Source organism: Plasmodium coatneyi, chromosome 3, assembly GCF_001680005.1.
Source record: "Plasmodium coatneyi strain Hackeri chromosome 3, complete sequence".
NCBI classification, from domain to species: Eukaryota; Apicomplexa; class Aconoidasida; order Haemosporida; family Plasmodiidae; genus Plasmodium; species Plasmodium coatneyi.
The window spans coordinates 1115391-1127378 of record NC_033558.1 but is presented as its reverse complement, the minus strand read 5'-3'; the positions used below and the strand labels follow the sequence as shown (position 1 = coordinate 1127378).

The 11988-nt window shown below is 34.1% G+C and overlaps 4 protein-coding genes and 1 non-coding gene across 5 annotated transcripts; 3 read left to right on the top strand and 2 right to left on the bottom strand.

Moving 5' to 3' along the window:
- Positions 1-984: 984 nt before the first annotated feature.
- Positions 985-2223, top strand: PCOAH_00006240 (Uncharacterized protein; the record flags this gene model as incomplete). The annotated part of the gene is made up of 2 exons (XM_020057434.1): positions 985-1365; positions 1510-2223. The coding sequence occupies 2 exons, from the start codon at positions 1222-1224 to the stop codon at positions 2221-2223; spliced, it is 858 nt and encodes a 285-aa protein (XP_019912795.1).
- A 2521-nt stretch (positions 2224-4744) lies between these two features.
- Positions 4745-4818, top strand: Asn_GTT (the record flags this gene model as incomplete). Its single annotated transcript has 1 exon — positions 4745-4818. It is a non-coding gene; the product is annotated as a tRNA-Asn (tRNA).
- Positions 4819-5401: 583 nt separating this feature from the next.
- On the bottom strand, positions 5402-7159 carry PCOAH_00006220 (Uncharacterized protein; the record flags this gene model as incomplete). Its single annotated transcript, XM_020057433.1, has 1 exon — positions 5402-7159. The coding sequence occupies one exon, from the start codon at positions 7157-7159 to the stop codon at positions 5402-5404; it is 1758 nt and encodes a 585-aa protein (XP_019912941.1).
- Positions 7160-8372: 1213 nt separating this feature from the next.
- Positions 8373-9458, top strand: PCOAH_00006210 (Uncharacterized protein; the record flags this gene model as incomplete). The annotated part of the gene is made up of 1 exon (XM_020057432.1): positions 8373-9458. The coding sequence occupies one exon, from the start codon at positions 8373-8375 to the stop codon at positions 9456-9458; it is 1086 nt and encodes a 361-aa protein (XP_019912923.1).
- A 561-nt stretch (positions 9459-10019) lies between these two features.
- PCOAH_00006200 (Uncharacterized protein) lies at positions 10020-11090 on the bottom strand (the record flags this gene model as incomplete). The annotated part of the gene is made up of 5 exons (XM_020057431.1): positions 10020-10088; positions 10258-10332; positions 10525-10590; positions 10698-10768; positions 10928-11090. 5 exons carry the CDS (start codon positions 11088-11090, stop codon positions 10020-10022), a joined length of 444 nt encoding a protein of 147 aa, XP_019912898.1.
- Between the last annotated feature and the right edge of the window lie 898 nt (positions 11091-11988).

The window sequence follows — 11988 nt, the reverse complement described above, 5'->3', positions numbered from 1 at the left end:
TGGACGAATTTCCTTATTAGAGCACTGTTTTAATATGTACAGTTCCTATTACACATATTGCACCACGTATCTGCAGAATGCTCACTAAGACATTAGGGTAGCTACATTCGTTATATCTAAGGAGAATTGCTATAATACCTGTGTACTTTTTTCCCCCCTTTTTTCTTTTTTTATATATTCTTTTTTCATCTTTCGGTTATATATTTTTTCCCTTTCTTCAAAAATATTTCCTCAACAATACAAAAATTTCATCCACCTTATATAAGCAAAAAATTAAGGGTGAAAAATTGTACACTATTAAAGATGGTACAATGTTCATTACCATATATGATTATATATTTCCTATTGCTTATAAATTATCATCAACACAGCGTAACAGAAATTGGACCATAGCGATAAATTCATATCCAATTTATTAAACTCTTTATAAAAAAAAACCCTCTTCTTTTTTCTTTGACCTTTTAGGTTGCTGTCAAAAATATTTTTGGTATATGAATTAAAAAACAAAAATGACTTACCATATACACTGCCACTTTTAATTATATAATGTTAGGAAAGACGCTCTAAAACACATATGTAATACAGATGTAAATTCTAATTCATAGGATTTATCATGCGTAAAAAAAAAATTGTCCCTGTATAATATTTTTATCATAAAATAATCATACAACATAATAAATATAATTTATATATATATATTTCACGAAACTGGTGTATGTAAATTCACAGCGGGGTCGTCCGTGTTTCTATATTGGGCGCCGGCAAAATATATTTTCCCCTTTTTTTTTTTTTTTTTTTTTTTTTTTTTTTTTTTGCGTACAGTACATATGCCCAATAAAAAGAATAATTAATGCGACCATATTTATATTAACCCACGTTTTATTTTATTTTTTTTCGTATTCTTTCTTTTTCTTAAAATAATTTAATTTATAACACTCTTACGTGAAGAATAATTCAGTAATTATGTTCTTCCTTATATTAAGGAGGAATAATTTTATAACTTCCTTAGGTTTAATATTTCGTAACTAATATGTGCTTCCCTAATCCTCTCTGTTCATCATTCTTCGTAAGTTTCTGCTTTTAATTATGTTTCAAAATTTTCAAGTTAATTTTTATTTGTACCATTTTGTTGATAACTTAGGAAATAGGTGCCAATGAGAAAAACATGAAATTATATATATTACTGTACACTTTTGTATATATGTAAGAAAGAATATAAGAATGCTTCTTAAAAACAATTTACCCATCATAAGCACGGGGATTATTAAGAAATTCCCACAAATAGGCAGAACAAATATGTTGCCTTCTTATGCTAAAGTGCTAATATTTAGCTTCTTCTTCTGGAATTCTTCAAATTCTAATGATGTAATATTAAAATGATTATGTAAAAAATGTTAAAATAGTTTACTCAGATTTTATGCCTTCCCCTGTATGTATGGACTAGCATTATTGTACTATAACTTGGTGATGCATATTTTTATTCATTGTCAATGTTTTCTAATTTTATAGAGTTTATGTATTAAGTCATGTGATGAAAAAAACTGTGAGCGAAGCATTTTCAGTGTTAAAAAGTTTAGAGTTCTAACCGAGTATAATGGCTATGAGAGCGGAAGTTACTCAAGTCTAGATTCCTTAGAGGATATGGAAGATGACGAAAGAGAAGAACGCTTACGAGAATTGATATCCTATTATAATGTGTTCTTAAATTATTACCCAGAACTTAACACCAAAGACAAAATTATTAAAATAAAAAATCCAGAATTACCACTTGCAGGAACTTATGCATCTAATGGAAAAGAACATGTGCCACAATATCCTTCAGAACCCGAAAGATCATATGGATATGACGAAGTAGACAGTAATCTCGAGGACGAGGATGAATATGAAGAATTCGAAATTTTGATTGAAGCAGAACCCATTGAAGAAGCAGATTATCTTGAGGAATATGTTGACTTGGATATAGACATGGACGACAAAGAGCTAACGGCACTTGATGGAATCTATGAAGAAGGAATGAGTACGTTTAAACGGAAATATTTGGAAATTATGAATAAATTTATTGCATATATTAACAATTTGAAGTGGAATAGTGAATCAGTTCATGATTACATTCTTTTATTTACACAAATTAATATATTAATAATCCTTTTCTTTCTACATTTGGCAGCACGAAATGTTTTTATTAGCATGGGTGTTGCGGCATTGGCATTGTTTGTAATTTAATATTTCATGCTTCGTAGCACACATTATTAAAAGGTAATTAGATAACAATATATAATATTATATATATACCTTTTTTTTTTTTTTTTTTGTAGTAATAATATAAATATGTCCTCAGTAAAATAATAAAATTAATAGAGGTTTTTTTAGTAAATAATTTCTTGCAAAAATATTATACCCTAAAAAAGTATCCGCATAAATCATTAACCATATGACTCTGTTATCATATGGAAACATTGTTATATATTTATTAATTAAATATTTTCTTTATATGATTACTGAATTTTTTGTTTCACCACATTTTATTGTACACTTTTAATAAAGTTATATACATGAAATATATATAAAAGTATAAATATAATTGTTTTTTTTTTTTTTTTTTTTGATTCTTAAATATCATAACAATGATTTCTATATGTACACTTTAGTACACTTTTAAGATGTAACAAAAAAAGTATATACATAATAAAAATTCGTTAGCAGTTTAAGCATAGCGTCTAGCGATACTAACATCCCCCATGACGCTACAAACATATAAGTCACCACTTTTCTATATTAACCAATAGATTATGGAACTAATTTTCATATGAAAGAAAAAATTAAGTCTCTCCTTTTGATAAAAATTATTTCATTTGCTCTTATAATTTGTTTATGTCAAGCCCTGTAGCAGTGCGGCACATGTTACAAACAAGTTTATGCGTTTCTTTTTTCTTATGCATATGTAACATGTCTGGTTTATTAATTTTGCACACTCCAGTATAGGTGCCGATATATATATATATACGTTTGTATTAATTACTACCCCTTTTTTTTCTTTTCCTCATTTATGTAACTCCCGTAAACCTTTCAAATATGGACACAACCAAAATGTACCTCACGAATTGATGTCCCCCAAGCACCTGTCGACAGACGAGTTAGAAGATAACCCAATGCTAGGGTGCTGGAGAAAAACGTAACAAATAATCATGAAAATAGCGAATGCGAAAGTCACAATATTTGTTATTTTTATGCAAGCCGGTAGGATATTAAATGTTATGCATTTTTAAGTTTTCCCCCTTCGTGTGCATTAACCATTTCACGCATAGGGAACAGCAGAAGACAGCCTTAACATTAACAGTGTTAATAACATATATAGTTGTGAACATCGCAATTTTATAATACCCTTTCTTGATTTGCGCCGAATATAGTGCATCTACACATTCGAATGTTTCCATAAAAATATATACCTAACGGGCACAACTATCTCCTCCTTTCTCTAATCCACTTGGTGCTATTTCCCCCTATCTCTTATTTAATTACAGACATAGTAGCCTCATTTATGTCATGCGTGAACTTTTCGCAAGCAACTTTTCACTTTTACAATAACTATTTTCATTTTCAAGTGTGTACCAGTATAAAGAAGTTACGTGATTAGCGCCTTATGAATATTCAGATAATTATATAAACAAAGTTAGCAGAAGATTTAGTATATATCCTGGTAATAAAAACTCCTTAGTAAACTAATGGATACCGACCATTTAGACCACATGGATTTATTTACTAATATAAAAGGAAAATGTAACAACAATGCAACATTCACAAAATTAATAGACACAATGAAGTTATCTAACGAAATCATCGAGAAAAATAAGGATAAATGGAACAATTTATTGACCGAATGGATCAAAAATAAAAGCTATGAAAAATGATGTGTCCCTAAAAAAAAGAATAACATTCGAATGATAAACCTGAATGAATGTTTTTAAAAAAAAAAAAAAAATTCCAAAAAGACAGCTCCGTTTTTTTTGTGTATACATATTATCAATATTATTTGTTTATATACCATATTTTTTTTTCCCCCATATAGCGACTGTTCAAAATAATTTGTAACACTAATATTTGTGTACGAATACATATTCCACTGAAACTTTAAATATGAAAATCCATCGCATCCAATTGCATTACAAAATGGTTGCAGAAAATTTAGAATTGCTTACCTGGAGGTTGTATATTTTTAAAGTAATAATTCGATCTACATAAATGATAAAAATTTTTCCTAAAATGTGTTTTCTGCGTTCTGTTTATTTTTCCTTTCGTTCAGTGTGGGCGGAATGCTTTTAAAATTCGTCAATTCAAGAGACGAAGAAGATTTTTAAACATTTCGCTGCTTGACGCGAAAAGTGTCTCAAGCATTGTTCTCGCGATTTTTGCAAGGGGAAAAAAGTGCCATTATTTTTTCCATATATATATACATATAGTTACAATGTGATTGTTCTATTTTCTTTATATATATATTTTTTTTTTTTTTTTTCTGTAATACCTTTAGCTCTTCTAATTACGCGCCCCTCTTGTCACATGATCAAATATACAAATTGAACATTTTAAAAATTTGCAAAGATGGGCCGTCTCAGTATTCTTGCAAGCCCCCATTTTAAGTCGAATGCATCACTATATAAACATTATTGCGTTATTCAGCAGATACTCATTTTGAAAGTATTCACTCTTAAATTATAAAATGGGTTACATGTTTTACTACTCATGTTAAGGTTCCGTAGCTCAGTTGGTTAGAGCGTGCGGCTGTTAACCGCAAGGTCGCTGGTTCGATCCCAGCCGGTACCGAGCTTCTTCAAAAAATTTTTTTTCCTCACATGAGTGAAAAAATCTAATAATTAGTAATAGTGTTCCTGTTTAAATGTTTATACAAAAATTAATAAGTGCGCATAACAATAATTTCCATATGGTTAGGCAATTGCGGGCATATTTTTCCCATTCCATGGAATCCCAACAATTGAGGTATGTTTACCGCCAAATAAATTTATTTCCGTAATGCAAGCACGCACTCCTTTTTTATTGCTCATAAAAACTTCAAACCTACAGGGAAGCACTTTTATTCATGCTACAATTATGCGTTGAGCGCGGAAATGTAAATTTAAAAACATTTTAAGTTTTCTCTTTTTTTTTCCTTAATGTATAAAAAAACGAATCCTCCAGCATGCCTCCCCCAGTTACGTGAATACGTGACGCGAAATGGTTAACAAATTCTTTCCACATTAAAATGACCCCCCAAATGGGATCCAATCACGTGAAAACATCGTATGAACAATAAAAACAAAACGCATTAAAAAAGAAACCGACACAGTGGCAAAATTAAAAAGGCGCGCACACGTTGCCATGCGTCATATATGTACTTGTGTTCCCACCCCTACCCCGCTTTTATACCCTGTGTAATGACAACAGCCGAATTGTTGTAGCTGGCATTCACATACTTAATGTTAAAATTGTCAGGATAATACTTTTCGGACAATACATGTACCGGATAGTTAATTATTCCTTTATTTTTATATGGAGTTATTTGATGCTTGTTGTTGTACCCCCAGCCGTAAAGCTTATCATTCAGAATTAACAAACAATGTTTATCACCACAGGAAAAATCTTTTATTCTGTTGTTAGGCAACTTTACAGTAGATAATGTCTGCTGATGTTTGCCCATATGTCGTCCACACTGAAAATACATATTATCACCAAAACAGAACAATTGCTTTCCAAATTTATCATTTGAATGTATCATGGAGAAATTCGACCCTGCATTAATTTTGTAAATCTCATCAACCATTTCGTTGTCATTCATTTTTTTTAGTACCTTCTGTGGAATACTTTGAATATGCCTATCATAAAAGGAATAATTTGCCAAATTTTTTGTTACAGTGGAATAGCCAAGTTTTAACTGATCTTTCCAGCTGGTTCCTGACAGGGAATTCTTATTTGTTCTGCTTTCCCCCAACCCTAGTTGGATTTTACTATCGTCTCCAAAACTGTAAATATTATTCTCCTCGTCCAGACATAATGTATGGTTTAGTCCACAGGACACATCAACAATTTTTGTTTTCCCCTCAAATGGTACTTTATTAATATGTACATAATTATTTTTATCGCATTTGTAGCTTTCATCACTCGTGATTAAATGGTTCAGGCGTTCCTCATCTTCGTATTCTTCCGTCCTTTCGCCACGCAAATTGGTGTACGTTAAAGAAGTACTACTATCGTTAAACTGTCTGAGAGTTTGGTCCACATCGTTGGTACCACATGGAGGTGTATCCCCTCCCTCAATCTTACCATCCGATGGGCTGGAAATAATTCCATCATGCGAATCGGCACTTTTGGACGGAACCGCAGTTCCTTCATCCTGAACCGTGAAGGAGTACTCATTGGAAGTACTCCCCGTTTGGGTATGTTCATTTGGGTCTTCTCCCCCATTTTGAACAACCCCCCCAATGTTGTTTTTACTAAACATATGTAGCGTACCACTTAATCTGTTGGCAAATTCGAAATTGTAATTTATATTAAAGTTATTCCTAAACGATGGTTCCTTTGCACACTGTCCATACAAATTATTGCCTGAGCAATACACATTTCCCTTATTTGTAACAAAAGCTAGGTGATATTTATTCACACTTAACTTGATTATTCGTTCGTTCTGAAAAAAAAAACTATTCTTACATTTGTAAAAATCTTCAACTATGAATTCGTTTCTTTTTAAACAGTTTTTATAACTTCGAACAATTTTTAATTCTCCTTTTTTGCTCATAAGGTATATATCATTATTCGAAAATTGTATGTCGGTAATTCCTTCGTCTTTGTTAAGTTTCACTGGGGTTGTATAGACCAGTCCCTCGTGTTCATCACCTTCATATGATCCCCATATGTAAATGTCATCATTCTCGGTTATACAGCTACCTATGCCATTACCAAAGGTTATTTTTTTTACCTTAATGTTATTTTTCGAAAAAAAAGGTACCTCTCCATTTTGCTTTGTTCCTTTCATCAACGATCGTCTATCGCCAAAAAGGAACACTCTTTCTTCTATCTTCCCATTTTCGCAATAACAGACACTCTTTTTTCTATTTATACAGTAGTAACTGCTCAATGCAACTGCAAAGTATCTTGATAAAGGGAGTGTCATTTTGTTGCGACAGTGGTGGAGGGATACAATGTGGGTGATTGATTTTACAATTCAATGTCCTTTTTAAGCATCTTCAATCATTCTTCCAAGTGGGGGTTCTCCTTTTTATTCCTATTTCATGTTGCTTTCTTTTCCCCTTTCGCATTTCCAAAAGGGTTAGCTTTCCACAGAATGTACAAATTACACGGGAAGCATGTGGAAAGCCGATTAAAGGAGGCACGTTATAGATGTCCTCGGCTTGGGCCAATTGGGGGAAAAATTACCCACAGAAAGAATCATTCGAGAAATTAATATATACTCGTCATACTTCATCTTCCCGCAAAAACTTGCATCAGCCTTGTACATTAAAACCGTGCGTGCACATAGGAAATTACCGTGGAAAAAGGCTACCTTAACTGCTTTTTTTCGTCCCTCCAGTGAAAAAAAATTGCGGCGTAATGGCTAAGTTGTTCCTACAAAATTTTTTAAATGCCTTCTTTACGCCCCATGTGTATTTTTTCCTGTCAATCATAACTTCTACCTCTGCGTTTTTGTATTCCCATTTTGCATTTGCCATTGTGCCGCATTATTTTAATTGTGCACTTAGCATGGGGGATAACAAAATTTGCCTTTTCCCCCCCGAGAAACTTGATGAAAAGTCAGAAAAGGCAGAAAAGGCAGAAAATACAAAAGTGAGCACGCAGAGAATGCGACAGTTCTGTATTTCCAGGGAACCTCATCATTGGACGTTTACGTTGAGGGCGCCATGTCACCTCACCATGACACTCGTCCCATAACCGACGAATTTTACTTTTACTCCAAAGTACGGCAGTAATGCTTCTTTCTCATTTACCTATTCTCCTTTTGTTGTCAGTTTTATCGCTCCTCCTCCTTTTTTTTCGTTTCTCCCCTGCGCTTTCTCCCAACGTGTTACAATAGGAACCACACAAAATAACCCATTTTTCGTGCCGTACAAACAAGGGGAAAATGCTGACGGGTCAGAACTAACGAATGGACCATTTTCCAGAGCAGCCAAGTGTGAATTAGCAAATATGCAGGATGAGTAGTGAGCATGAAAAAGGGGACTTGACAAAAATAGAAAGCATGTTGAAAAGCGCCCTGTCGTAATTTTTTGGACCAATCTGACTGACAACCTGTGGAGCGCCCATTTTATTCCACGCCACAGTCACCGCAACCACTGCAACCACCGCTCACGAACAAGCCATTCAACACAATGGAGAACCTTTACAATGACATGGAAGAATATGGCAAAATATGCCAACTGTACACCGAGAAAAAACAAAAAAGAGAAAAGAAAGCGAACAACATTAATGATGTAGTAGATGAAGACATACTATGGATGTACGAAACGAAGGAAGAGAAGGAGGCCAAGGAACAGGAAGAATATTTATTGGGGAAAAAAATTGATATGCAAAAGTTAATCGAACAAGAAGAAGAAGCCAAAAAGGAAATCGTAAAACAAAAAAATAATGTAGACCATTTGAATAAAATCAGAGAAGATCCACTAACTATTATTAAAAAAATGGAATTTCAAAAGAAAAAAATGATGGATGAACAAAAGAGACTCTTGCAGTTGCAGCGCAATAGGGAAATGCCCGAAGATAATGCGCTTAATAGACAAAGCGGCAAATCAGGCAACAGCTCGTCAAGTGAGGAGGACGTCGTGCGATCAAGAGAAAAGGAGAAAGACAGGAAGAAAAGAAGGAGGGAAGAAAAAAAAATGGAAAAAAGACGAGTGAAAAAAAGAAGGAAAGAAAAGAGTAAGGAAAAAAGGGAAAGAAAAAGAGAAAAGGAACGAAAAGAAAAAAAAAAACATAAAAAGGAAAGGAAAGAAAGACAGGTCAACTCAGATGCAGAGTCCGAATCGGAAGAGGAAAGGAGAATGAGAAAATCGAGAAAGAGGGATCGCGGGAGAAGTGATGAATCAGTCAAGGAAAGAGTTTGGGATGCACGTCGGCATGGGAAAAGAAGAAGAGGGGAGAGCACTGAACGCGGAAGTGAAACTGACAGCGGACGTGATAGCGGAATTAGAAGCGAAAGCGACAGTGGCAGTGGTCGTCATCGTTCTAGGATTTCAAAGTCGAAAAAGAAGAGGAAAGAAAAAAGTGACAATGAATATAGCAGTGGTAGTAGAAGTGACGTTAGCAATGGGCGAAGTGGGAAAGGAGAAAATCAGCGGCGAATGGAACCAGAGCGAGAGAAGCGACGGCGATGGGAACAGCCGCGAGAAATAGATGAAGGTAGAGACAGGCGAAGTGATAGCGAACGCAAAAGAAAAAGGTGGAGAAATGAGCGCTGACTCAGGAACCAAAACATCCAAGCACTTATGCAAAAATAAAATAAAATTTATAGGAAAAAAAATAATATATAATGTCTCGTCGAACTCTCTTTCTTTTTTTTTTTTTGTGTATTTCAAAACGAAATGATAACGTACAGATGGGGGAACGAAAGTGTTGAAAAATTTCCGAATTGAAAGTAACCCATAGGAAAAAAGTTCTACATAAAAGTAAAACACGCAGAAGTACCAAAATTTACAACATATTTTATAAACTGATGCGATTATGTTTAAACATCATTGGGCGCAATTGCACCGCATATGGGGATGCACACATTAAAAAAACGCCATTAAATCAAACCAATTCAGAATGAAAAAGTATGCAGAAATGAATTCATCGACGATGATAGTACAAAATATGGGGGTGTTTAAATTGTGATGTTTGTACAAGACCCCAAATAATGAGCCTTCAATATTTCCACAGCGTACGCTAGCATGTATTCCAAATATATGAACCTTTTTCAAATATTACATTCTTATTTTACAAAGAAATCAAGAAAATGTCCATCAAAAAAATGGCTTTGCTTAATTGGAGTAACTGTTCGAATCCTCAACATAATAATCTCCTTCCTTTCTCATATTTTGTGTGTGAAACTGGGAAAAAAAAAAAAAAAATAAAAGACATGTTAAAAATTTTTTAGTTGTTACAATTAAACGAAAAACTGCGCACATATAATTACATATACATATGTACTTATATGCAAGCCCCTATTTGTTCTATACAGAGAGAGCTTTAAATGGAGGTGAAAACCCTCCACCCTACTTCTTCATATTTGTTGTCCTCCCAACTTAGTGGCAATGGCTTCCCGCTTCGTTCACTCCTTCCCTGTCGTACTCCCTTTAAAGAGGTGAAACGAGAATGTAATTTTTTCACGGGGAAATTTTTTCCCAATCCGCGTGCACATACCTACTCATAAGTGCACAACAACACATGCATCACTACACGTCCATGAATGTATACATATCCACGCACGTGTTTGTCATGTGTATTCTCCTTTTGGACATTTTTTTGCCGATTTTTTTTGTTTACTATTCTTATATCCTTCAACTTCAGAAAGGAAAAAAACTCATATAAATTGTTTCCTATATTATTTATCTGCAAAAATGAAACGTAAGAGATTCGCATCGCATTTTCGATGTGATCATTTTGCGAAGGCACAATCATTTTTCTTCTTTTCTTTCGTTATTTTCCGTTATTTTTACCTGTTCGTCACTCAAATCTAAGGATATTCTCCTCGCATGAGTCACAATTTCCTTTTTCAGCTCCTCCTTGTCTACTTTGTCAACAAAAAAACGCCAATTTTATTATGTGTCGCAGGCAGGTGGGATATTTATGGATGTTCCATTTAGTAGGTACACACAACTTTACGTGCATAGACACACACTTGCCACTGCATTGTTCGCATTTTTCTCATTTATTTTTCTTTGTTTACCTTTAAAATTAATGAAATCGTTAATTTTAAGCCGTAGCTGCGTGTTCCTCTGGGGCGCCCACTTACGGCCGAACAAAAATGCAAATTTTTTTTTCAAAGCATAGCTCTCAACAGGATGAATGGAAAATAGGAAAAGCAATAACGCAATAACTCTTAATTCCATACTTCAGACAAAATGGGCGAAATGTGACAGAAAAAAAAAAATGAAAAAGAGCACATTCTTACAATACAACCATATTATAGCAGTTTATATCACCGTTTTACACAAGCCTAAATCAGTATTCCCAGTTTGTGCGATTTCCCTTTTTGAAAAATCGAACTGTTTGCACGGGAAACGTATTCCCCACAGGGGGAGTGGCTGAACAGGTTATAAGTTTCGCGTCGCGAGTGTGGATACAGTCGGAGGTGGTGCCAGTACCATTACGATCTCATAAGTGTAATATATATATATATATATATATATATATATGCACGTGCAACCATATGGGTTCCTACTGGCCTTTATTGGGGCCACAATATAGGGATATATTCCCATTAAAGGCCAATTTCGGGGGGCACACAACCACAAATATTTTTGCCAACCATTCGTATGATGCATATTTATGTAACTTCAAACGTATTCGCACAAAATAAAGCAAGATTTTCCATGTCCCACTTTTTCACAGGCGTCGATACTTAAGTAGGGACAAAATGGTGGGCGGCTAAAATGACTGCCCGTATTACATCCCGCTGGATGCTGCTTGGAGTCGTATCATATGCCTTATGTGAAGCCCCGCAAAAGGATGGGGAAAAAAAAAAAATTACAGGTGGAAAATTATTTCCAATCACGCAGCATCTTTCTTTACATACTCTTCTCCTATGCTGCCACAGGTTCGGCAGCACAAAAATAGTGGTTCGCAAAAATTTGGGTTAAATGTGAAGTTAAATAAAAAGCACATAAAACAAAATAGTGACGCACTACATTCCAAAAATGGAAAAAAAAAAAAAAACACTCCAAAAAATGTTTGCATAAACACGTGCATATAAATGTTACATATGTCCCACACGTACATTCGCACATC